The sequence below is a fragment of the Garra rufa genome, chromosome 24 (genome assembly GCF_049309525.1).
Source record: "Garra rufa chromosome 24, GarRuf1.0, whole genome shotgun sequence".
NCBI classification, from domain to species: Eukaryota; Metazoa; Chordata; class Actinopteri; order Cypriniformes; family Cyprinidae; genus Garra; species Garra rufa.
Window position 1 is genome coordinate 35132565 of NC_133384.1, and position 27419 is coordinate 35159983.

The following is a 27419-nucleotide window of genomic DNA, read 5'->3' on the forward strand; positions in this document are numbered from 1 at the left end:
TTTTTTTTCCTTTTTTTATGGAGAGGTTTGCATATCAGACAAAATATCTCGACCCATATTACGGCAGTGAAACATTATCCCTGTGTCCACAAAAGTAAACAGTAGTTGATCATTTACAGGGAGTTGGACGCTTACGTATGGGTCTCAACAAGGATATTTCTTTTGGTGCGTATGCTGGAAGAGGCCACCAACTGCTTTTGAATTCCGAACATTATTACCTTGTGGGATCATAACAAAGGATTGGAATTTCTGGAGTATTTCCAGTCGTCAAAGGAGAGAGCTCTTCTTTTCAATGGAGCAAGTTCTCTCCAGCCCTCAGGGGTGTTCTGAGTGGGAGGTGAGCGGGAAAGCCGAGTGGGAATCTGAGCAGGATCCGCTCGGATTTCTCCTAATGGATAAAGACAACACTTCTGTTGGTGATTCCACCAATGAAATTTTTCAGGAGAACGCCATAAACCTAGATGACCTATTTTGGTCCTCTCAGTATTCTGGACAGACGTATTCCTGGGAAAATGGTTTGGAATGTGTCTATCCTGAATGGAAAACTCAGCCGGCTCCTTCCCAAGATCTCAAAGGAGAACATTCTACTGGAAGTTTGGAAATTGTCGATGGCGATCTCATCTGTTTTAATTCTAGATCTGCTAGTCCTACAGTCTCGAACGTACAAGCGCAGAATCAAAATACTTTTTACAACCTTCCCGAACAGGTGCCTGATTTCCTGCAACCGGTGGAGATTATTGCCACTTCAAACCCTCTAGATGTGTACACAGGTGAGCTGGATATTACTCCGACTGACAAAACACTACTACAAGAAACCCACCTCCTTGAGGACACACATTTAACAAACTGTGAGTTCAGCCATAGTTCCTTAGAGGAAAGAACTTTTGTGAACAACGACAGCCAGAGCTTCCATCTCTCTCTGGAATCTGAAGGTTTGTTGCACGTTTCTCCTGTGGAGTTGTCATGCACAGATATGAACTCAAATCCCAAGCCTTCAATTATTTGTCAATATACACCAGAACACATCTACCTCCCATCCTCAGCCCTTCCCTGTGAGCTTATCTCTCCAACAACGCATACAGAACCAACTGTCCCATCTGATCATGAGGGTAGTGCTCACCTTCCAATGGACGAGGTAGAGATGTTGTTACCTGGGCTGCTGGTTGGAGGTCTGCACTCGGCTAGTAACGAGACCCATGACGATGATGTTCAGACGCAAGAGACAACAGATGCTAACATGGAAACAAAGCAACTGTCTTCTGAAGTAGAGACTGTATGTCAGACTCCATTAGGTGAGTCTTGCATATCATCCGAACTTCATGAAGAAATTGTGTGTGGTTTGTCTACAGAATGCACATTTGATGTACTAATGGAAACGGTTGGAGAAGTGTTAGAGGAGGAAGTCGTGTCCAATACTCCAACTGATAATGTTATTTCTGAAGCTGAAACAGGACTCGCACCAATTGCTGTTGTTGATTTACAAGCAGAAGATCCTTCAAATGAAAGCCTGCTTAATGAACACGAACTTGAGTCCATATCTGAGCATAATGCCTTACTTGAGCTTTCATCTGAAAATAAGATCTTACCTGAGGACCACAACCAGCCCACATCTTCAATTGAGGCTGACGCCTCATCTGAGGTGCCCCATGATGGAGATATTCCTGATTCCACATTTGAGATCTTAACAGACACCATCTCTTGCGAAGCTGTACCATCTTTATTAGACACTTTAATTACACCTGTGACAGAACAGGACCAATGTGATGCAAACCCACCTGATTTTGAATCCAATTTACTCACCCTTGAATTTCAGGATAAGGCTGATGCCTTATCTGAGGTGCCCCATGGTGGAGATATTTCTGATTTCACGTTTGAGATTTTACAAGACCGCTTCTCTTGCGAAGTTGTGCCATCTTTAGACTCTGTAATTCCACCTGTTACAAAACAGGACAAATGTGATGCAAACTCACCTGATATTGAATTCAGTTCACTCACCCTTAAATTTCAGGACAAGGCTGACACCTTATCTGAGGTGCCCCATAATGGAGATATTCCTGATTCCATGTTGGAGATCTTAACAGACAGTATCTCTTGTGAAGCTGTACCATCTTTATTAGACTCTGTAATTACACCTGTGACAGAACAGGACAAATGTGATGCAAACTCACCTGATCTTGGGTCCAATTTACTCAACTTTGAATTTAAAGATAAGTCTGATGCCTTATTTGAGGTGCCCCTTGATGGAGCTATTGCTGATTCCACATTTGAGATCTTACAAGACGGTGTCTCTTGCGAAGCTGTGCCATCTTTAGACTCCGTATCTCCACCTGTAACAAAATTAGACAAATGTGATGCCAACTCACCTGATCTTGAATCAAGTTCAGTCACCCTTGAATTTCAGGATAAGGCTGAAGACTTATTTGAGGTGCCCGATGATGGAGATATTCCTGATTCTTTGTTGAAGATCTTAACAGACAGTGTCTCTTGTGAAGCTGTACCATCTTTATTAGACTCTTTAATTACACCTGTGACAGAACAGGACAAATGTGATGCAAACTCACCTGATCTTGAATCCAATTCACTCAACCTTAAATTTCAGGATGAGGCTGACACCTTATTTGAGGTTCCACGTTTGCCCCATGATGGAGATATTCCATGTTTGCCCCATGATGGAGAAATTCCTGATTCCATGTTGGAGATCTTAACAGACAGTGTCTCTTGTGAAGCTGAATTATCTTTATTAGACTCTGTAATTACACCTGTGACAGAACAGGACAAATGTAATGCAAACTCACCTGATCTTGGATCCAATTTACTCAACTTTGAATTTCAAGATAAGTTCGATCCCTTATTTGAGGTGTCCCATGATGGAGATATTCCTGATTCCACATTTGAGATCTTACAAGACAGCGTCTCTTGTGAACCTGTGCCATCTTTAGACTCTGTATTTCCACCTGTGACAGATCAGGATAAATGTGATGCAAACTCACCTGATCTTGAATCCAATTCACTCACTCTCGAATTTCAGGATAATTTAACAAATGTAGAAGCAGACCTCCTAGATGCTTACCCTGAGGCTGTGGAGACACAGCAAGCTGATGATACACCTACAGTAGGCAACACAGAAGACTCAGGCACACTCAAAGTTTTGGAGATCTCAGATTTGCATCAAAATCAAGAGGCATCCAATTTGCAAATAGTTAGTTTAAACCTGGATAACAGTGAACCTGACAATCAAGAACTGAATGCAATGAGTGAAACCTGCCAGGAGCAAGTCAACATGCTTTTGGACCAACTGAATGACTCTTTGATTGCAAACTCAAGTGCAGTTGTTATAGATACACCTGAAGAAAATGTAACAGCTCACAATAACAGTCACAATACACCACTGAATGCTGAAGAGAAACTTCACAGTGTGTCTTTACAGGGAGGGGAAAGATCGGATTACAGTATGTCTACTCAGAATCAAGTCATACCTCATTGTGAAAGTAATCCTGATTCTTTAGAGTCCACTCCCTTCACCTGTGCAGGTGATCAGCTGACCGTGACAGCTGGACGAGTGGGGCCGGATCTTTCCGAGACCACAGAGTCTCCCGGCCAATTGTGTGAAGCAATTGAGGGAGAGGCGGGGTTTCCTGCTCAGGAGGATTTCCATCAGCTGACACCATCACAGATAGACCTGGCACAAGAGCAACAAGTGAGCTCAGTCGCCCCCAGCTCTCCTCCCTCGCACAGAAATGTCTTTCCCTGTGGAGCCAGCCTGGATGGGGAGGCCTACCTGACCTTAATGGAGAACAATCCTGACACTCCCAACATTCCCAAACATGCAGAAATGACTCTGGATCTGTGCAAGGCCTCGGATGCTCTTCCGACCAAATCGCTCCATGACCAGAGGGTCCCTGTGGATTTGATAAATGTGCCTATAGTTCATAAAAGCGAGGAGCAGTCAGCTCTCCGAGCAGTTTTCCAGGCTTTGGATCAGGATGGAGATGGATTCGTCCATATCGAGGAGTTTGTGGAGTTCGCAAAAGCATATGGAGCTGAACAGGTCAGTTTTAGGTGTGTCTGTGTCTATTTGTGTGAGTTTGTGGTGGGTAAACGTTGGGTGAGGGGAGTAGATGTTACAAAAATGCTTTATGATTACAGGGCACTGTGTGTCTTCTTTTGGTTCCCAAAGCTCAAAGTGAAACTTGATCATGGTGACACCCAAGAACTGCTCTTTTATTATTCAAACCCTCACAGACTCAGAATACCACTCTTGTCCTCTATCTCTCGCTCTTTCTTTCATGGCGTCTTTCCTTTTTTAAGCATCAGCTGTTTTGCATCAGTTTTAGCAAACTATGCAAGTATTAATACACTTCTCTGTGCCACAAGTTTTGCTACTTTCTTTTTGAAGTGTTTTTTTCCCCCTTTATTTATATATATTTCTATATTTAGCTATGTAGCAACTTGTAATAATTGCTGAATCTTAACTCCAATTTCAGTACAATACAATTAAGTTATATTTCTTTTAAAAAATTGGTGTTACGGTGAGACGTTTACAATGGAGATGAACAGGGCCAATTCTTTTGAGGTTTCCCAAAAAAGTCGAATTGTGAAGTTTATAGTTTTTTTAACCACTTGCATTAAGTCATCTGTTATAAGTTGTGTAATGTTTGAGCTTTCAAGCTCTTTAAATCGTCCTTTTTACAGCTGTTTTATGGCATTTCATTGTCATGGAGACAGAGTTTGAGAATAACTTTGCATAGAAATGGTTAGTAGGAGTTTTTTTTACACTAAAATCATTTTAAAACTATTTTCTTGTGGCTATACTATTTAAACAGGCTACTGTTAAATGCGTATTCTTGCTTATTTTAAATAAAAAGAGGTGTGATTCTTTTTTGTTGACATTGTCACTGGTTCTATCATTTTGAGCTTAATTTGTACTAAAACAGAAATATTTCTGGTAGTTTTTTAAAGAAGTCTTTTCGGCTCACCAAGCCTGCATTTATTTAATCCAAAGTACAGCAAAAACAGTAAAAATTGGAAATATTTTTACTATTTAAAATGACTGTTTTCTGTTTGAATATATTTTAAAATGTAATTTATTCCTGTGATTTCAAAGCTGAATTTTAGCATAATTACACCAGTCACACGATCCTTCAGAAATCATTCTAATATGCTGATTTGCTGCTCAAAAAACATTATTATGTTGAAAACAGCTGAGTAGATTTGTTTTTCAGGTTTTATATGTAACATTATAAATGTCTTTAAATGTCATCAATTTAAAGCATCCTTGCTTTCCCAAAAAAGAAACAAATATATACTGACTCCAAGCTTTTGAATGGTATAGTGTATAATGTTACAAAAGCTTTTATTTCTATTTCTATTTTTATTTCTATTCATCAAAGAATCCTGAAAAAAAATTACTTAACTCTTTTAATTATTGATGATAATAACACTAAAGAGACTGAAGTAAATATGCTGAAAACTTAGCTTTGACCACATGAATAAATTCCATTTTGAAATATATTCAAATAGAAAACAGTTATTTTAAATAGTAAAAATATTTCACAATTTAACTGTGCTTTGGATCAAATAAATACTGGCTTAGTGAGCAGAAAAAAACATTCAAAAAAGTCAAAAGTCAACAAAAACTAAGGCCAAATCAATAATAGATAATGCATAGGGCTGTAATGTATGGTTTGTTTTTGTAATGCATGAGTTCATAAGCATTAATGATGTTGAATTAGTGTGTATGTAGTGTATTTTTGAATGCTATGCATTTGGCAGGTCAGTAAATATCCAGAAGGAGGATGCTTTTTTTTCCAAACTGCTCTTAGAAGCATATAACATCAAGCACTGGATGTAGTGATTTTGAAATCCCTCTGTGGTTATTTTGGCATTCAGATGAGAATATAGAATTGCGTTCCTGTTAACTCCTGATCCCCCAGACACACGCCATTGTGCGTTTAGGAGAGGATGGATTTGATGCCGGAAGTCTGGCTCTTTTGTGGCTGTTAAAACGGCTGATCCGATCAGATGAAAGGTTAAACGAACAGATGAACGATAGAGAGGGTTGCATGAACAAGTGAACTCTTGCATTTGTCCTTCCATCATTGTTATTCGTCTTTTCTCAAATGCACTTGCACTGTACATAGCTAAAGAGACATATGACTTGGTTTTTGCGTGGGTCTTTAAGTTTTTAATTTTGCAGTGAGCTTGTGACAGTGTGTTACAGGTTTAAACTTTAACCGCCCTGTTATGTGAAAAGCATCACATATTTGCAACACTAAGCAAGTTTGTGTTCTTTATAAGGTAGTTTATGGTTTCAGGGATGAAATTGCAAACCGTACACCGTACCAACCCTCGAGGTTCATTCCTTTGTCTGCGTGACTGTGATTGGACTCAAACTTGCACAGGTTTCTTCTCGTGATGCGGGTGTGCATTATAAGAGCTTGCTCAGCTGGTTGTCTAAGATGGTTTATGACTAAAAGGGTGGAACGAGATAAACTTATGAAGAATCAGGGAAGACAGAAAGTGATATGATGTAAAAAGAAATGCTATTTGTGTTTTAAGCTTAGTCTCAGATATGTTTGGAGTACACACTGGAGAGAGATTGGGCCTGTTTGCATGTGTTTGTGTGATGTCTTTTTATCTGTATGATACGGTTGCTATGGGATTGTGACGTTGGATGCAAATTCTTACCCAGAAGTAGCGTTTTCCAGGAAGAAACTGGTCATTAGGATCAGGTAACAGCAAAATTGTCCATGTGTGACACGTTGAGAGCTGCTACTGTGCATTTTAAAATGTAAGAAGTTCAAAAGTGAAAAGAATAATTTCTCTGCATGGAGTGAGTTAGCTAAGACCTAAAAAAACAAGTGTTTTTAACAAGATCAACAGCCTGAGGTTGTTGGTGATTTTTTTTTTTTGTGCTTTAATCATCATATGTGATTAATGTGAGTCAGTCAGTCACACTTTATTTTGATGTGTGAAAATCAAAGTGACGCCACTCATGTGACTGATTCGTGACTCGCTGGTTTTCACACTTTGACTTGAGATGCTTTTATATACTGAGTTTAAAACAGCTTGTCTGAACCACATTACCTAATGCAGTCATTTGGTTAAGTAAAGGAAATTTGATTGTACAGGTGATAAAATGTGTGTGTGTGTGTGTGTGTGTGTGTGTGTGTGTGTGTGTGTGTGTGTATATATATATATATATATATATATATATATATATATATACATACAGTCAAGCCCGTAATTATTCATACCCCTGGCAAATTCTGACTTAAGGTTACTTTTATTCAACCAGCAAGTTTTTTATTTTTTTGATTATGAATGACACAGATGTCTCCCAGTAGATAATAAGATGTATGTACAAGAGGCATCATTGTGGAAAAGAATATTTCTCAGCTTTTATTAACATTTGAACAAACAGTGGCATGTCCAAAATTATTCATACCCTTCTCAATAATCAACAGAAAAGCCTTTATTGGCTATTACAGCAATCAAACGATTCCTATAATTTCTGACCAGCTTTTTGCATGTCTCCACTGGTATTTTTGCCCATTCATCTTTAGCGATGAGCTACAGCTTTTACAGGTGGGAGGGTCTCCTTGCCATCACCCTGATCTTCAGCTCCCTCCACAGATTCTCAATTGGATTTAAGTCAGGACTCTGGCTGGGCCACTGCAAAACGTTAATGCATTTCTTCACCACTTTTGCTGTGTGTTTTGTTCGTTGTCGTGCTGAAATGTCCACTGGTGCCCAAGGCCCAGTTTCTCTGCAGACTGCCTGTTGTTGTTGAGAATTTTGATGTATTGCTCTTTTTTCATGGTGCCGTTTACTGTGATTAGGTTCTCTGGTCCACCGGCTAAAAAAACCCCCCAAAACATTAGGTTCCCACCACCATGTTTGACAGTGGGGATGGTGTTCTTAGGGTTGAAGGCTTCTCTTTTTTTACAAATAAAGGCTACATCATTGTGGCCAAAAAATTCAAGATTTTCAGATTTTTGTTTCATCTGACCATAAAACAGAAGACCAGAAGTCTTCTTCTTTGTCCAGATGAGCATTTACAAAGGCCAAGCAGGCTTTTGTGTGCCTTATCTATAAGTGGTGTCTTCCTTGGTCTGCATCTGTTTTTCACCTGTTGAGTTGATTAAAACAGCTGTTCCCAGTGAATCAGGGTAATTAGGATGCTTTAGAACAGCTTGGACTATTTGGAATGGTATAGAACTTTGGATTTTCCCATAGACTGTGACAGTGTGCAAAGGGTATGAATAATTTTGGACATGCCACTTTTTGTAAATAAAATGTAAATAAAAGCTAAGAAATATTTTTTCCACAATGATGGTTCTTGTACATCGACTTATTATCTTTTGGGAGAAGCCTGTGTCATTTCCGGTCAAAAAAAAAACTTGCTGGTTGAATAAAAGTAACTTTAAGTCAGAATTTGCCAGAGGTATGAACTGTATATATAAATCTTAAAATGATTGCTTACCAAATAGAAATGTATTGAGAAACACACATCTCTATTTAATCAGATTCCATCCAAAATTGTTAATCATCTGTAAACAAAAAATATATACAAATATATATTTAATTTTTATACATAAAGTACAAAATATAATTTTATATATATTTTTTATACACTTATGTGGTCCCTTAACTAACTTTGTTTTCATTTATTTATTTACATTTGTACGATTTTCTAAGATTGTTTGTTTACCACAAAAACAGATATTTTGAATAATGCTCATAATGGAACAATTGACAGTATATAGCCATAGACTTACATAATATTTTTTTCTATGTCGAATTTTGTGCCTTTAAGGGCTAAAACCACAAACAGAATTAAATGTTTAGGCAACAGCTTGATGTTTTGATCTCTCATTTGGCGGTATTTGAGCATGTTTGGTGTTTTTCTTTGAGAACTCTGATTCTGGAACTCACGACTGTCATGCTGGATATCAGTTCTGCTGTTGCATGGTTACAGACTGTGTGTAATTGTGCCTGTTCATTGGAGTGTAACATTACTCTGTGTGTGTGTGTGTGTGTGTGTGTGTGTGTGTGTGTGTGTGTGAGAGAGAGAGAGAGAGAGAGAATGTGTGTTTTACCACTATATATCAGGGATGGACAGACTTTTATCTGTGTTTTGTCTCTCCTTGAGTTACAAATAAGTTTATATAAAGTTTTGTTCCTAAATAAAAGATAATAGAGAAAAATACTAAAATGAGCCCTCATCATATATATATATTCCTCCTCATTATATTTGATTATGTAATTCGTGCAGGGGAATTTAACATCTTTACATACGAGTAAAAATATATCATGTTTCTCCATTACTCCTCTTTTATTTTTTTCCTTTTTGTGGAAGAATAAGATCATGTCTGTGTGTTTTGTTGTTATTAAATGTATGATAATGTGGTCCATGATGCTGCTCTGTTTGTGTAAGTTTGTGTTTGTTAAGTGCTGTGTGTTTGTGGTTTCAGGTGAAGGATCTGACGCGGTTCTTGGATCCCAGCGGTCTGGGTGTGATCAGTTTTGAGGATTTCCACAGAGGCATCAGTGCAATCAGCAATGAAGGTACAGGACAAATACAAACACACTTAAGACATGCTTGAAAACATATTAGGAGTAAAACAGACTAACCCAAACCCTAAAATAGAACTTTTGTGAATGTCAAAACAGAATAATAATATAATTAAAATGTTAAGGAAACATGTTTTTTCAAGTTTTTTCTAGTTTGGCTAGAAAACTCATCATCAGTTTTGTCCTCAAAACAATAGCCAAGTCAGAAACACAAACATCTTGTGTTCTTGATGACTGCTTGATAATCTGACACTATTCAGTAATGATTTTTCCTGATGGAGAGTTCACGTCTCCTCAAATACTGTGTAGAAAAACAAGTGCAAAATAATGAGTCAGAGCGTCTGTGAATTGCTCACAGTGAATCACACTGCTGAAATGGGAAATTAAGTAAAAGAGTCTCAGAAGAGCTTTTACTTGCCGAACAGCATTAACACAACTGATATATTTAGAGTTATAGCTATATTAAATATTAAAACTAAAGAAAAATGAATTTATACCATAATACAAGACGTCTCCTGCCATAATGTTCTTAAAGACACCTGCTAGACACTTGCTTTGCACATTTCAAGCTGTTCTCTAAACCTTCAGAATAGTTAGTCTGAGTTTGGTTAACATGGGCTTTGTTTCAAAACTTGGCAAAGAAAAGGTTCTCGTTCTAGAAAAGGGATAAATTTACCAAGAAAAATTACATTTGCTGAAAATTTACTTAGCCATCCAAGATGTAAATGAGTTTGTTTCTTCATAATATTTGGAGAAATGTAGCATTTCATCACTTGATAACAATGGATGTGAATGGGTGCCGTCAGAATGAGAGTCCAAACAGCTGATAAAAACATCACAATAATCCACACCGCTCCAATCCATCAGTTAACATCTTGTAAAGTGAAAAGCTGCATGTTTGTAAGAAATAAAGCCATCATTAATATGCTTTTAACTTTTAAAACTGTTGCTTTTGGTTCAAATATGAGTCCTATATACATAGTATTGCTTCTTTGAGTGAACAAGTCATTTCATCTGAATTTGAGGTGTGAAATATACACAGACTAACCAACGTTTACAAGCAACAACACTCTAAAATGATTCTAAATAAATATATGAGTGTATTTTAATGTTAGAGGTCAACAAGGGGTGGAATTTTTCTCATCTAAATCAGAAGAGAAATGTAAACAGATCAAGCACCGTTTACAAGCTGAAGCAGTCCAAAACAGTTCTAAACAAATGTGCCGGTGGATTTTGATGTGAGAGGACAACAGGAACTGTTGGACTTTTCACCAGAGTAAGCGTTATTATGGATTCTGGACTTGTGTTTTGGCCAGAAATTACAGTTAAAATGTCTTAATGATAGATTTGTTTCTTATAAACATGCAGCTTTTGGCTTCACAAGTTGTTAACTGGAGGTCTGGAGTAGTGTGGATTACTTTTGGATTATTGTGATGTTTTTATCAGCTGTTTGGACTCTCATTCCGACGGCACCCATTCACTAACCATTGGTGTGCCGTCAGAACAATAATCGACAAGTAGTTCACACTACTCCAGTCCATCAATAACATCTTGTGAAGCAAAAAGCAAACGTTGCTTCCAGCTAAAGTATGAGTCTATAATCCATTGCTTTCTCCATTACAAAATGTAATCTCATCTTAATTTAGAAGATAAATATGAATAGATCAAGCACCGTTTACAAGCTGAAGCAGTCCAAAACTGTTCTAAATAAATGTGCCGGTGGATTTTGATGTACGAGAACAACGGAAACTGGACTTTTTCACAGAACGAAGCGTTGTTATGGATTGTGGACTCTTGTTTTGGCCAAAACTTGCGGTTAAAATGTCTTAATGATGAATTTGTTTCTTATAAACATGCAGCTTTTCGCTTCACAAGTTGTTAACTGATGGACGAGTAGTGTGGTTTGCTTGTGGATTATTGTGATGTTTTTATCAGCTGTTTGGACTCTCATTCCGACGGCACCCATTCACTAACCACTAGTGAGCAAGTGATGTAATCCCAAATGTTAAACTGTGTTTATTCAGCTAAAAATGGCTGACTAACACTAGTGGTCTCATACACTCCCCATCTTTCTTTCAGTCTATTATGATGATGCTAGAACAGCATGAAGCACTTTGCTTAGGTTTTCCACTGATAATACTTCAGTAATGAGGATGAGGTCATGTTTCTAATGGCCTGCTGGGCGTCCAGTGTTTCACGAGTCAGATTTCTCTCTTCATTAATGGATGAGTGACTGAAGTATCTACCTCTCCATGCCTGTCTATTTATGCTATAACATTTTTCAGCAGGAAAATATTCCAGCTAGCTGAAACAGACTATTACATAAATACAGTTTCCTGGAGTCCAGACAGCCCGGTTGCTCAGTGCGACGTATTCCATGGTGACTGTTTACAAATGAAAAACATAGCGAGAATCTCAATGACACAAACCGCTGTGTCTCCAAAACACTTAAATGTATTTTTTTCAGTAGCCGTTGAAACATTATAATATGGAGATATCAATACAAGATGTGTTTCTTTATCAGGATCTGATCCAGACCTCTACAAGACTCATCTCAGCGCAGTGGAAGGCAATGGACCTCCAGAGGAATATGACGAGGTATTAGACACCGACGTTGCGGTTATCGTGTTCATTTCTCCTCCCCTGCTGTCATGACAAACATAATAAATCAGGATTTCAGGACCCCATTATTGCAGGATCGTGGAATCCAGACCAGCACATTCCACAAATTCCCCAAAAGATTGAAAGACCACAGAACATGAGAAACAGAGTGCGTTCATTGCTCTGCCAGAGCGCCTCCTGCTGGTTCAGTGGTATATACACTGCCATTTAAAAGTTTGGTATCAGTACGATTTTTTATGTTTTTTAAAGACGTCTTTTCTGCTCACCAAGGCTGCATTTATTTGATTAAAAGTACAGAAAAAACAGTAATATTGTGAAATTTCATTTTGTGATTTACTATCACTTTTTATAAATTTAACACATCCTTGCTTAATATAAGTTTTAATTTCTTTCAAAGAAAGAAAGCAAAAAATGTACTTAACCCCAAACTTTGAACAGTAGTGTATATTGTTAGAAAAGATTTCTATTTTAAATAAATGCTGTTCTTTTGAACTTTTTATTCATCAAAAAAATCCTGAAAAAAATATCACTGGTTTCAAAACAGCATAAGCAGCACAACTATTTCCAACTTTGATAAGAAATCAAAATATTTTAATAATTTCTGAAGGATCGTGTGACACTGAAGACCAGCGTAATGATGCAAAACATTCAGCTTTTCATCCAGGAATAAATGTTTAAAAACATTAAAAATCTTACTGATCCGAACCATTGAACGGGAATGCATAAGTTTACGTACCACTTTTCAGAATCTGCAAAATGCAAATTATTTTACAAAATAAAAGGGATCCTCCATAATGCATGTTATTTTTTTATTTAGTACTGGCCTGAATAAGATACTTCACATAAAAGGCGTTTACATAATAGTTCACAAGAGAAAATAATAGTTGAATTTATAAAAATGACCCTGTTCAAAAGTTTACATACACTTGATTCTTAATGCTGTGTTGTTGCCTGAATGATCCACAGCTGTGTTTTGGTTTTAGTTTCTTTAGTGATAGTTGTTCATGAGTCCCTTGTTTGTCCTGAACAGTTAAACTGCCTGCTGTTTTTCAAAAAAATCTTTCAGGTCCCACAAATTCTTTGGTTGTTCAACATTTTTGTGTATTTGAACCCTTTCCAACAATGACTGTATGATTTTGAGATTCGTCTTTCTGAATTTGAAGATCAGGGTAAATGTAACTTATTTTGTCTTCTGGGAAACAAATTTTCTGTAGCTTCTGAAGGACAGTACTAAATGAAAAAAATGTATATTTAGGAAAAATTAGAATAATGTACACATCTTCATTCTGTTCAAAAGTTTTCACCCTGGCTCTTAATGCTCTGGAGCATCAGTGAGCTTTTGAACCTTCTGTAATAGTTGCATATGAGTCCCTCAGTTCTCCTCAGTGTGAAAAGATGGATCTTAAAATCATACAGTTATACACACACACACACAGACGTTTTATATATATAATCTAATATACACCTCCGTTTTAATGTGGTTACAGCCCAGTCTATCAAAAGATTTAGTAATAAAGAGTTATGTAACTCTTTAGAGTTTTATTTTTATCTGCATAATATAGCGTGGCATTAAATTCATAAAGTGTGATTACAGAAACGCAAACTTTTTTCATAAACACCAAATGCAGTTTATGATTCCCTGTGCTTATTAGCATTCATTTTGTAAATACAAAAATGTGAAATGTGCTGCTTGAGGACCTTGTTTTTTTGCGATCTGATTTTCCCTTTCCTCATTTCTGTTTTCCCGTCACTTCTAATATGAAACGCACTCATACACAACTGTGTGTTTTCCTGTGGGTCATGAATGGCTGTGCTGTTTCCATGTTTGCTTTCAAAACACACCGGCCGAGGTGGTTTGTGTAGCACCTCGTCCAGAGGAACAAACACACTTACACACACACATGTGTGGTTGACAATATACAGGACAGGCTTCTGATAGATTTGTTTTGTAATACATGAACACCAGCACTCGTCATTCATCAGAACATGCGATTGTTGCAGTACAACAAGTGTTTCGCGCATGTTGGGTGTGAATTATTAATGTTTTGCAACATGGAAACTAATCTTTAGTCTTTAAAGCCTAGTGTGCCGGCGTGCCGCCTACCTAAACAGCATTTTTGGTCATTATATGTACACTAAAAGTAGGCAGTGCATTAGACTTTGAGTCACAGGCACATAATGTATGCACACGTTCTGTTTGGTGTGTTCAGAAGTTCTGTTGGCACATAAGTGTAATGTTAATTAAAGGGGTGGAGTCAAGAACACAGACTCCGCCCATTCCTGGTCCTGCTGCCCTTCAGACTTTGGTCCTCATTTTCCAAAGCAGCAGACTAGGAGTCATTTCTCTCTCTGTTGACTCTATGTGGAGACTCTGAGAGAGACAGGAAGCAGTTGTTGTTAGTTTTGAGGTTAGTTAGTGAACCTGTTTTTCCCGTGCGACGGTACTAAAGTGGGAAGAATGGTTCTGGGAATGGCCTCTCCTGTTTTAGGAGCTCCTTGCGGACTCGCACAGGTACGTTGGGCTCTGAGATGCAGGTTTGACGTTCAGTCTTGTACTTTTGTTGATAATTTTTGATGGTTTTTTGATGGCCATTGTGTTTTTTAACAACTGTAAAAACATTGAACATGTTTAAACAAGTTTCTTCTTTTGTAACTTTTTATGATGAAAATGTTTTACACAGTTTTTCCAGGATGTGTTTTTTTCTGTTATGGTTCCTTGATCTTTTTTAAACTTTGTAGCCTCCTAGAATTGCTATTTATTGTCATAACTATTATGGTTTATTTCAGAGCCATATAAAAAGAGAGTTGCGACACGCTTTGATCTCGCCGCCGCACGGTCACGTGGTTCATGGAGCTCTCAATAGTTCCAAACAGCTCCGCGCTGTCAATGTGTTTGAATGGAGTTAAATAGGATAGACAGCGGTTTTACTATATTTGCAGCAATTTCGAGTAATTATTAACACATAATGTGCGTTGATTGTGTATTGATAACTTCTCTGAATACGCTTTACAATCGCATTTTATTCTGGGGAGTGATAAAGAGACATAATTAATATGTTCTCATACTCTTTGGCAGTCAAATGTGACCAAACACCTTAAGTGTAACTTTTATTCAATTAAATAACTGTAATATATATAGTTAAGTTCTATTTAGTAAATATTTTGAGGAGGTTTTTTTGTACTTAATATGTGCAATAATGATCCTGACCATTTAAAAGATAACATTTTCTAATATAGTATTTAGTATTTACAGTTAGTGTAATATTTAAGGTTAAATACATCTGCATGTGTATTTGGACATGATCAAACACTCTTTTTTTTTATACAGAATGTTTCGATTTAATGATTTAATGTTAAAAAAATGTAATTTACTCTTGTTTTATGATATTCAAATATACAACATAAGTGAATATTATAAAAGGCAAGCAAAAATGGCATTTAACATAATAGAAAAGATGAAAATAATGTTTAAAAAAACACAAGGCAACGAATTGCATTCAGCATACATTTTTATCGTGTTTCTTGAATGCAGTCTTTACTGAAACTCATTCAACCTCCTACAGTGAGAGAAAGATTGCAGAAAGACTAAAAACATAAAAATGACAACTTGTATCTGGTTATGGTCGCTATTACGGTGTTTCTCACGTTATCCAGCTGCATTTACAGTTTAACTGTTTATTTTTTAACGATAAACATTAACTATAACACGCTTCATAAAACACCACTATTGGCCAGTTTTTCGAGAGGTCAACTGATGCGTTAAAATGTAAAGAAATGCAGTAATTTCTTCAATATACTTGCGACTGTGCTTGAGAAGCGCTGAAATGAATGGGCTTCAATGGAGGAGCTATTGGTTGTTTGGAACTATTGACCGCTCCAAGACACGCTTTACTTCCGCATTCCTCAGTTCCTATGGAAGCCTATGGGAGTGTCGCAACTCTCTTTTTATATGGCTCTGGTTTATTTTATTTAATATCAGCCAAGGTTCTATATTATAGTGCATTACTTTACTTTAAATAAGATGCGTCTTAATGGAACATGTAAACTTGCTAATAAATAACAACGAAGCCACTGTTTGTCTTATGAGGGACTTTTAAAGTTTAAACCGCTTGTTTTTGTACAGTGTATGATTGACAGGTGAGTAAGCTGTTATCTGGAAAGCATCAAAACGGCATTTACAGTACAAATGCAATGCGCTCATGTGTTTTCAACCACACCTGAATGCATCGGATCATTTTGTTCTGTAAACATTCGTCGCAAACTTTAATAACCTCCCGCCAGTGTGATTTGCATGTTGCTGTTTATTAAAAGCATGAGCTGCATGTACTTTGAAAGTATAAGCTTCAACATTTCTCGTTAATTTTTTCCAAGACAGAATGATCTGAGCTGTTATCCACAGTCATTTTATAGCTGTCAGTTATTGATTCAGTCGTTTTAGTAGAAACCTTGAGACAAAGTTGATACTTGCAACATAAGCAGGCACGCTTTATGTCTCCAAAAGCAATAAAAGTTTTCTAATCTGTGTGTGTGTGTGTGTGTGTGTGTGTGTGTGTGTGTGTGTTTGCAGCAGGCGGAGGTCTCAGACAGCGCCTATCTCGGATCGGAGAGTGCCTACAGTGAGTGCGAAACCTTCACGGACGAGGACACGACGGCTATGGTCCATCCAGAGCTCCATGAGGACGTGGAGACCGACAGTGGCATTGAAAACACACTCACAGATGGAGACGATCGCAACAGGTAACACACATATACACAGGTTTTAACATGCCCAAAGGGACTTGTAAATCTGCTAAAATCACATTATAAATGCAGAAATTTACATTTATAATGTAGAGGTTGTTTCTTCATCAGGACAGATTTGGAGAAATGTAGCATTACTTGCTCACCAATGGATCCTCTGCAGTCAATGGGTGCCGTAAGTGAGAGTCTAAACAGCTGATAAAAACATCACAATAATCCACAAGTAATCCACACCATTTCAGTCCATCAATAACATCTTGTGAAGGAAAACGCAAACGTTGCTTCCAGCTAAAGTACCATTCTATAATCCATTGCTTTCTCCATCAAAAAAAAGTAATCTCATCTAAATCAGAAGAGAAATATGAATTATTGAATTATTAAAATGTCTTAATGATGGATTTGTTTCTTATAAACATGCAGCTTTTCACTTCACAAGTTGTTAACTGATTGACTGGAGTGGTGTGGATTACTTGTGGATTATTATGATGTTTTTATCAGCTGTTTGGACTTTCAATCCAACGGCACCCATTCACTAACCATTGGTGAGCCGTGAATGGGTGCCGTCAGAATGAGAGTCTAAACAGCTGATAAAAACATCACAATAATCCACAAGTAATTCACACCACTCCAATCCATCAATAACATCTTGTGAGGCAAAAAAGCAAACGTTGCTTCCAGCTAAAGTACAAGTCTATAATCCATTGCTTTCTCCATTAAAAAAAGTAATCTCATCTAAATCAGAAGAGAAATATGAACAGTTCAAGCAACATTTACAAGCTGAAGCAGTCCAAAACAGTCCTAAACAAATGTTCTGGTGGATTTTGATGTGAGAGGACAACAGGAACTGGACTTTTTTACCAGAGGAAGCGTTATTATGGATTATGGACCAAAAATTATAGTTAAAATGTCTTAACGGTGGATTAGTTTCTTACAATTGTGCAGCTTTTGGCTTCTCAAGATGTTAATTGTTGGCTGGAGTGGTGTGGATTACTTGTGGATTATTGTGATGTTTTTATCAGCTGTTTGGACTCTCATTCTGACAGCACCTATTCACTGCAGAGGACCCATTGGTTAGCAAGTGATGTAATGCAAATTTTAATTTTGGGAACTAAAATAAAAACTAAATATAAATATTAGATGGAAATGTAACTAATTAGAAATGTTAACTTGAAATAAGTATATTAATAAATAAAATTATTATTTTTAGTAAAATTGCTAAAACTAAATTAAAAATAAATTAGCGCCAAAGAGAAATGTAAAAAAAATAAAATAATAAAAAAAATAAAATCTACAATTAAAATGAAACTATAAAAATGAAAACTAGTTTAAAATATTAATACATATAAGAATAGTATATAAATAATAATAAAATAACACTGCATAAATGAGATGACATCAAGTCTAATGGTGAATGTTGACGAGTGAACCGCGTTGTTTCAGTAGCCTTGAATGTATCCGCAATAATCTCACAAAATAAAACAACTTCCTGATACAATGTCTCAGTTTAGGACACTGTGTTCTCTGGAAAAACACTTGCTGGTCTTTAACTTCCTTTAGTTTTATTATGCAGGTGCCACACAAATGATTCTGTTGAGCAAAGGTGATCGGTTCTTGCTTTACTATTCAATTATTTTTCCCTTGTTAATTTTTGACATTGCACTGGATTATATGTGACTCTGGACTACTAGACCAGTGTTGTTTTGCGCTGTTGTACATAAGTAAGTCTGTTTATTTGTGTTTATGCAAGAATCCGCTGACTAGAGTTTTTCATTTCCCAAGAGCCACTAGCATCAGCTCAGCTGACCGAGGTGTTCCTGTTTCCCGTGTTATCAGTGTCAGTCTTTATTTTCCTGTCGTCCAGTTGCAGGAAGTGTGGAGTTTGCTCTTTCTGCCTTCCTGCGGCCCAGAGTTTATCCATCTTTCACTCTCTAGGGTCCGTTTCTCACTCGCTCTTACTCGTTTCTGTCATCGTAAAATGTCCTGGCTCTCAGCCCTCATGTGTTTCTCTTGATTTAGCATTCCTGCAGTGTCAGGGTCACGCCGTCTCGCCAACGCTGACCTTCCCAAAACTCACATTCCGAGTTACGGAAAATGCATAATCTAATTTTACAATAACTTGCAGATTACAATAACTTTTGCATTTTTGACTTCTTGTCTGAGATATCAGCACTTAGTACTGAGGGTTTGTTCTACAGCTGCAAAACAATTAGTCATGATTAATCAGTTCAAAATAAATGTTTGTTTTATTTTACACACAAACATGTATATATTAAGGACATACACTGCTGCTCAAAAGTTTGAAAACAGATTTTTAATGTTTTTAAGGAGACTTTTCTGCTCATCAAGGCTGTGTGTATTGTATTAAAAATACATAACAAAACTGTAATATTGTGAAATGTTAATGCAATTTAAGATAGTGGTTCTCTATTTTAATATCCTTTAAAATATATTTTTTTCCAGTGATGCAAAGCTGAATTTTCAGCATCATTACTCCAGTCCCAAGTGTCACATGTTTCTTCATAAATGTGACCCTGGATCACAAAACCAGTCTTAAGTCGCTGGGGTATATTTGTAGCAATAGCCAAAAATACATTGCATGGGTCAAAATTTTAGATTTTTCTTTTATGCCAAAAATCATTAAGAAATTAAGTAAAGTTCATGTTCCATGAAGATTTTTTGTAAAATTCCTACTGTAAACATATCAAAATGTAATTTTTGATTTGTAATATGCATTGTTAAGAACCTAATTTGGACAACTTTAAAGGTGATTTTCTCAGTATTTTGATTTTTTTCCACCCTCAGATTCCTGATTTTCAAATAGATGTATCTCGGCCAAATATTGTTCTATCCTAACAAACAATATACCAATAGAAAGCTTATTTATTGAGCTTTCATATGATGTATAAATCTCAGTTTTGTAAAATTTAACCTTATGACTGGTTTTGTGGTCCAGGGTCACAAATCTTTCTAATATGCTGATTTATTATCAGTGTTAAAAACAGTTGTGCTGCTTAAATTTTTTTTTTTGGAACTTGTGATACTTTTTTCAGTATTCTTTAATAAATAAAACGTTAAAAAGAACAGCTTTTTTAAAAAAAAAAATAGAAAACTTTTGTGACAATAAACACCTTGTTTAAAGTTTGGGGTCAGTAAACGTTTTCTTTCTTTCTCTCTTTGAAAGAAATTAATACTTTTTTTCAGCAAGGATGTGTTAAATTGATAAAAAAGTGACAGTAAAGATATTGTTAGAGCTGTTCTTTTTAACTTTATTCATCAAGAATCCTGAAAAAAGTATCACGGGTTTCAAAAAAATATTTCCAACATTGATAATAAAAGTAAAAAATCAGTATACTGGAATGAATTCTGAAGGATCATGTGACACTGAAGACTGGAGTAATGATCTTGCATCACAGAAATAAATTATATTTTACATTATATTAAAATAAAAATCTGTTATTTTGAATTGCAATAATATTAAAAAAATATTAGCAGCAGTGTATATGTGTGTGTATTTGTATATGCATAATATATGTGACCCTGGACCACAAAACCAGTCTTAAGTCGCTGGGGTATATTTGTAGCAGTAGCAAAAATACATTGTATGGGTCAAAATTATTGATTTTTCTTTTATGTCAAAAATCATTAGGAAATTAAGTAAAGATCATGTTCCATGAAGATTTTTTGTAAAATTCCTACTGTAAACCTATCAAAATGTAATTTTTGATTAGTAATATGCATTGTTAAGAACTTAATTTGGACAACTTTAAAGGTGATTTTCTCAGTATTTTGATTTTTTGCACCCTTAGATTTCAGATTTTCAAATAGATGTATCTCGGACAAATATTGTCCTATCCTAACAAACCAAACATCAATAGAAAGCTTATTTATTGAGCTTTCATATGATGTATATATCTCAGTTTTGTAAAATTTAAACTTATGACTGGTTTTGTGGTCCAGGGTCACATATATATACAGTACACACATACACACATTAATTGCAACTAATCGTTTTGCACCTCTACTTTGTCCAGATTCCTCAGTCTACACTCAATTTAGTCAGAAATCGTTTCTGTGTTCAATATGTGTTTGAGTGTCAGTCGGACAACATAAGTTCATGCATACGGAGATTAAACTGATTATAGAGCATGCTAGCGCGCACACTGGGTCACCAAGCTCTAAATCAGATTAAGACACACACACATTTGCGTTTCAAGCATATGTAACTTTGCTCGCGCAGGAGATTGATTCAGATTTACCGGGTTACAAACGTCTGGCAGGAATGTCCGGCAGATTAAACTCTACAAATACAGCTACGTTACCTCATATAAAACTAGTTTAGACTAGTTTATTTTGAGTAAGTAGTGTATTTATTGTCGTGGGAGTTTGGTTTGCGCTGACACGCTGTGTGCCCAGTTGCTCCGGATCGCCAAAGAAAGACCGTATCGCTTTAAGATGCGGTCGCCGCCTTCACGCGTGCTTTGTGTGACCAACCGCAATGTTATAGTGCAACGAGGGTGAGTATTTGAGGGGTTTTGTGTGTTTTTGTCATCCTTCAGTTTTAATTGGTCCTTTTCTTATATTGTTCAAAAGTGTGTGGAGTTTGTTAATGCTTTTGAAAGAACATCACGACTGCAGTATTAATGTGAAATATTATTACAATTTAAAATATCTGTTTTTTATTTGAATATATTTTAAAATGTAATTTATTTCTGTGATGAAAAGCTGAATTTTCAGCATCATTACTCCATTCTTCAGTGTCACATGATCTTTCAGAAATCATTTTAATATGCTCATTTTTAATGTTATTATCAATTATGAAGACAGTTATGATGCTTCATGTTTTTGTGGAAACTGTAATATTTATTTTTAATAATTGTTTAAAATAAAACGTTTAAAAGTACAGCTTTTATTTAAAATGAAAATTCCTTTTGAACATTCTAAATGTATTTAATGTCACTTTTGATCAATTTAATGCATCCTTACTGAACAAAGATGTTATTTTGTACAAAGAAAGAGAAATTCTGACCCTAAACTTTTGAGCGTTGATGTAATTAATGCATTAAAAGTACTTTAAAAGCAAGGTCACTGAGTTCACCAATCAAGTGCATACAGTGGTCCGTCTGTCAGGAAACCAGTGACCCAAAAAGCTGTTAATAAACTCAAACTTTTTTAAAGCTGGGTTTTCACGTGACCTGCACATGATCACTGTCCTACTTTGAGTCTGGTCACCTTCATGAGCGCTTGTGAAAACACTGGCATTGTGCTGTTTTGTGTGCATTGTTTAGGTTTTGCACTGTTCTTTGTTTAATCTAACTGGAATTCTTCAGACGTTTTAGGGTTGCTGAGAGATTAAAGTGAATTATCAGATTATCATCCTAAAGACAAACTGTTGAAGTTCTGCCTCACACATAAAAACACACAAGGATGTTTTTCAAGAAAGTTGTGCTGTTTTTTTTTATAGTAAGAATAGAAAAGAGCAAATGATGTGAAGGTACTGTATAGAGAGACTGTACATACGATTTAATAAAGTTTTAAGATTTTTGTTTTTTATGAATTAATGTGTAAGAAAGTAATGTTCAGTTTTGTGGAAAGTTACTTTTAAAGTATGTAACTGCATTACAATATTGTGTTACCTCCCTAAAAAGTAACTAATTACATAGTTACTTCTTATGGAAAGTAATGCATTCTGTAACTTTTGTTTTACTTTTGCGCTACTTTTTTATTAGTATGCTTTAATTGAATCAAGTTTAGCAGCAAAGACATTGGTTAATAAAATGGGATGTGTCATATTCTGAGTTTGCATTTCACTGTTTTTATTCATTTGAGGAAATACTGCTTCTGCAGAAAAAGAAAAATGGGAAAACAAAGTAACTGGCGTTACTTATTTGGAAAAGTAACTGAGATGTTTTGTTGTAAATTAAAAAGTAATGCGTTACTTTACTAGTTACTTGGAAAAAAGTAATCTGATTATGTAATGCTTTTACCCCAAACACTGGTAATGTGTGGAAAAATGTAATTAAATTAGGAGTGAATTAAGGGTAAATTGTGCAAAAATAAAGCTCATAGTGATTCAAATATATAATAGTTCAAGAGGCAAATTATAAGTTTTTAGTAAGGATGCATTAAATTGATCAATGTGACAGTAAAGACAATTATAATTTCTATTTCAAATGCTGTTATTTTGAACTTTCTATTCATCAAAGAATCCTGGAAAAAAAAAGTATTGATTTCATTAAAAATATTCAACTGATAATATGTTTCTTAATCAGCGAATCAGCATATTAAAATGATTTCTGAAGGATCATGTGACACTGAAGACTGAAGTAATAATGCTGAAAACGTAGTTTTGCATCACAGGAATAAATTACATTTTAAAACATATTCAAATAGAAAACTGTTATGTTAAATGGTAATAATATTCTACAATTTTACTGTTTTTACTGTATTTGTAATCAAATGAATGCAGCTTTGGTGAGCAGAAGAGACATATTTGAACAATTCCAAAATTATGAGATTCATTTTTAGATTTATGGGCACAAAACTAAAAATGTATTTTAGTTCATTATATGTTGCAAACCTTTACCAAATATGTGACCTGGACCACAAAACCAGTCATAAGCGTATTTTTTTTAATTGAGATTTTTATTTTATTTTATTTTATTTATTTTTTGAAATTGAGATTTATACATCATCTGGAATCTGAATAAAACTGTATGGTTTGTTAGGATAGGACAATATTTGGCCAATATACAACTACTTGAAAATCTGGAATCTGAGAATGCAAAAAAATAAAAATATTGAGAAAATCGCCTTAAGGTTGTTCGAATGCAAAGTTCTTAGCAATGCATATTACTAATCAAAAAATACATTTTGATATATTTATGGTAGGAACTATTTGAAATATTTACTTAATATCTTATTTCTGGCATAAAAGAAAAATTTATGATTTTGACCCATACAATATATTTTTGCCTATTGCTACAAATATACCCGTGCTACTTAAGAATGGTTTTGTGGTCCAGGGTCACATATAGAAACAAGATGATTATAATACCCTAGTATTTTCAACAGTATTTCATTTAATATGCATAGATAACTCATTATATTCTGTGTGTTTCTGTGATAGGTTCACACTGGGCTCTGATTTGAATGGCCACACCCTCGTAGCTGTAATTGGAGGAGAGGAGGAGCACTTTGAGGATTTCGGCGAGAGTAACAACACTTCAGACCTGCTGCTGGCCAATCAGGAGGATGGAGGGGCGGGGCCTGAGGGCGAGGGAGATGCAGAGACACTCCCACTTCCAGGCAGCCCACTGCCCCGCCCACTGATGCTGCTGTCCCCTAGGTAACCCACAACAAAAACAAACTTAACCTATAAACAGTGGATTATGTAAAGCATAAAAACATCTTATGCTGCTTAAGTATTGTATAGCTTATACACTCCATCTATAGAACACAGTGTGTAATTATACTTTGTCCCATGCTAAACTTGGAAGGTTTAATCATAGGCACTGTAAATGTTTATTTTGGGGCGTACTGAATGCAGCTCGACACAAATAGAAATACGCTATTTCTAGATTCAGTTCGAAAGAGAAAGTGAGTCAGCACAGCACTGAAGGTCATGTGCATAATGAGACCTTGTAGAGCGACTTCCTGACCACAGACGACAGTCTCATTTACAGACAGTGTGTGTGATAGACAAAACAAAACGTGTGTGTTTGTCAGACAGACTGAGATGTTTGTGTTCAGTAAAAGGTAAACCACCATGATGTTCTGCTGACTGCTCTGTTATTTCTCCAGTGTTAAGATCAGAGGGTAAAGGTTGAGTTGTGGTTATTGTTTTACTGCAGTTCTGGTGTTGTCAGGTTTATGCGATCTAGCACACACCAGAGAGGAGAGCATGGAAACACAACACACTCTTAAACCTGTTCAATTACACACACACACACACACACACACACACTCCTCCTGCTGCGATACTCCTCCACTGTAGTGCTCACCTTGGTGTAGATCCTCCTCCGTCCTTCACTGTCTCAATTGAATGTCCCCATTCTCTCCCTCCATCTGCTCATCCTCTCATTGAACACTCACACGCTGTCCTCTCCTCATTTCTCCTGTTATGTCTTCTCCTCTCTCCTAATTTCTCTTGTCCTCTCCTCATTTCTCCTGTTATGTCTTCTCCTCTCTCCTAATGTCTACTCTCCGCTACTTATTTCTTCTCTCCCTGCTTATTTTACCTTTCTTCTCTACTTATTTCTCCCATTAAATCTATTCCTCTCTTGTGACTCCTCCTCATTTCTCCTCTCCTCATTTCTCATGACGTATCTTCTTCTATCTCCTTATTTCTTCTCTCTTGTGTTCTTTTCTCACCTCGTCTACCCATTTCTCCTATTTTTTTCTTGTCCTACTCATTTGTCCGGCCATATTTTCTCCTCTCTCCTTATTTTTCCTGTTGTATCTTCTTCTGTCTCCTCTCCTCTGCTCATTTCTCCTCTCTTCTCTCCTCATTTCTCTTGGCGCATCTTCTTCCATCTCCTTGTTTCTCCTCTCCTGTATTCATTTCTCTGCCTTTCTCCTCTCCTTTATTAATTTCTCCTTTTTTCTCCTCTTCTGTATTCATTTCTCCTCCTTTCTCCTCTCCTCTATTCATTTCTAATTTTTCTCCTCTCCTCTCCTCTCATTTCTCCTGGTGTATCTTCTTCTATCTCCTTATTTTCTCTCTCCTCTCCACTATTTGTTTCTCCTCATTTCTCCTCTTCTCTGCTAATTTCTCCCCATTTCTCCTCTCCTCTATTTCGTTTCTCCTCTTCTCTGCTAATTTCTCCCCATTTCTCCTCTCCTCTATTTCGTTTCTCCTCTTCTCTGCTCATTTCTCCCCATTTCTCCTCTCCTCTATTTCGTTTCTCCTCTTCTCTGCTCATTTCTCCCCATTTCTCCTCTCCTCTATTTCGTTTCTCCTCTTCTCTGCTAATTTCTCCCCATTTCTCCTCTCCTCTATTTCGTTTCTCCTCTTCTCTGCTCATTTCTCCCCATTTCTCCTCTCCTCTATTTCGTTTCTCCTCTTCTCTGCTAATTTCTCCCCATTTCTCCTCTCCTCTATTTCGTTTCTCCTCTTCTCTGCTCATTTCTCCCCATTTCTCCTCTCCTCTATTTCGTTTCTCCTCTTCTCTGCTAATTTCTCCCCATTTCTCCTCTCCTCTATTTCGTTTCTCCTCTTCTCTGCTCATTTCTCCCCATTTCTCCTCTCCTCTATTTCGTTTCTCCTCTTCTCTGCTCATTTCTCCCCATTTCTCCTCTCCTCTATTTCGTTTCTCCTCTTCTCTGCTCATTTCTCCCCATTTCTCCTCTCCTCTATTTCGTTTCTCCTCTTCTCTGCTCATTTCTCCCCATTTCTCCTCTCCTCTATTTCGTTTCTCCTCTTCTCTGCTCATTTCTCCCCATTTCTCCTCTCCTCTATTTCGTTTCTCCTCTTCTCTGCTCATTTCTCCCCATTTCTCCTCTCCTCTATTTCGTTTCTCCTCTTCTCTGCTAATTTCTCCCCATTTCTCCTCTCCTCTATTTCGTTTCTCCTCTTCTCTGCTCATTTCTCCCCATTTCTCCTCTCCTCTATTTCGTTTCTCCTCTTCTCTGCTCATTTCTCCCCATTTCTCCTCTCCTCTATTTCGTTTCTCCTCTTCTCTGCTAATTTCTCCCCATTTCTCCTCTCCTCTATTTCGTTTCTCCTCTTCTCTGCTCATTTCTCCCCATTTCTCCTCTCCTCTATTTCGTTTCTCCTCTTCTCTGCTCATTTCTCCCCATTTCTCCTCTCCTCTATTTCGTTTCTCCTCTTCTCTGCTAATTTCTCCCCATTTCTCCTCTCCTCTATTTCGTTTCTCCTCTTCTCTGCTCATTTCTCCCCATTTCTCCTCTCCTCTATTTCGTTTCTCCTCTTCTCTGCTCATTTCTCCCCATTTCTCCTCTCCTCTATTTCGTTTCTCCTCTTCTCTGCTCATTTCTCCCCATTTCTCCTCTCCTCTATTTCGTTTCTCCTCTTCTCTGCTAATTTCTCCCCATTTCTCCTCTCCTCTATTTCGTTTCTCCTCTTCTCTGCTCATTTCTCCCCATTTCTCCTCTCCTCTATTTCGTTTCTCCTCTTCTCTGCTAATTTCTCCCCATTTCTCCTCTCCTCTATTTCGTTTCTCCTCTTCTCTGCTCATTTCTCCCCATTTCTCCTCTCCTCTATTTCGTTTCTCCTCTTCTCTGCTCATTTCTCCCCATTTCTCCTCTCCTCTATTTCGTTTCTCCTCTTCTCTGCTAATTTCTCCCCATTTCTCCTCTCCTCTATTTCGTTTCTCCTCTTCTCTGCTCATTTCTCCCCATTTCTCCTCTCCTCTATTTCGTTTCTCCTCTTCTCTGCTCATTTCTCCCCATTTCTCCTCTCCTCTATTTCGTTTCTCCTCTTCTCTGCTCATTTCTCCCCATTTCTCCTCTCCTCTATTTCG

General features: G+C 36.7%; 1 protein-coding gene across 2 annotated transcripts in view; it reads left to right on the forward strand.

Annotated features, from left to right (window-relative positions):
* The first annotated feature begins 209 nt into the window (after positions 1-209).
* The window catches only part of rab11fip3 (RAB11 family interacting protein 3 (class II)), a 37935-nt gene continuing 10725 nt past the window's right edge, over positions 210-27419 (forward strand). Inside the window, exons 1-6 of one of the 2 annotated variants that reach the window (XM_073830501.1) lie at positions 210-1639; positions 2858-4048; positions 9477-9570; positions 12101-12174; positions 16766-16935; positions 24065-24283. In XM_073830501.1, the coding sequence (XP_073686602.1) occupies positions 293-1639; positions 2858-4048; positions 9477-9570; positions 12101-12174; positions 16766-16935; positions 24065-24283 (3095 nt within the window). In that variant the 5' untranslated portion in view covers positions 210-292. Of the gene's footprint in view, positions 1640-2857; positions 4049-9476; positions 9571-12100; positions 12175-16765; positions 16936-24064; positions 24284-27419 lie in introns of those variants that run through there. The other variant, XM_073830500.1, reaches the window with a different exon arrangement.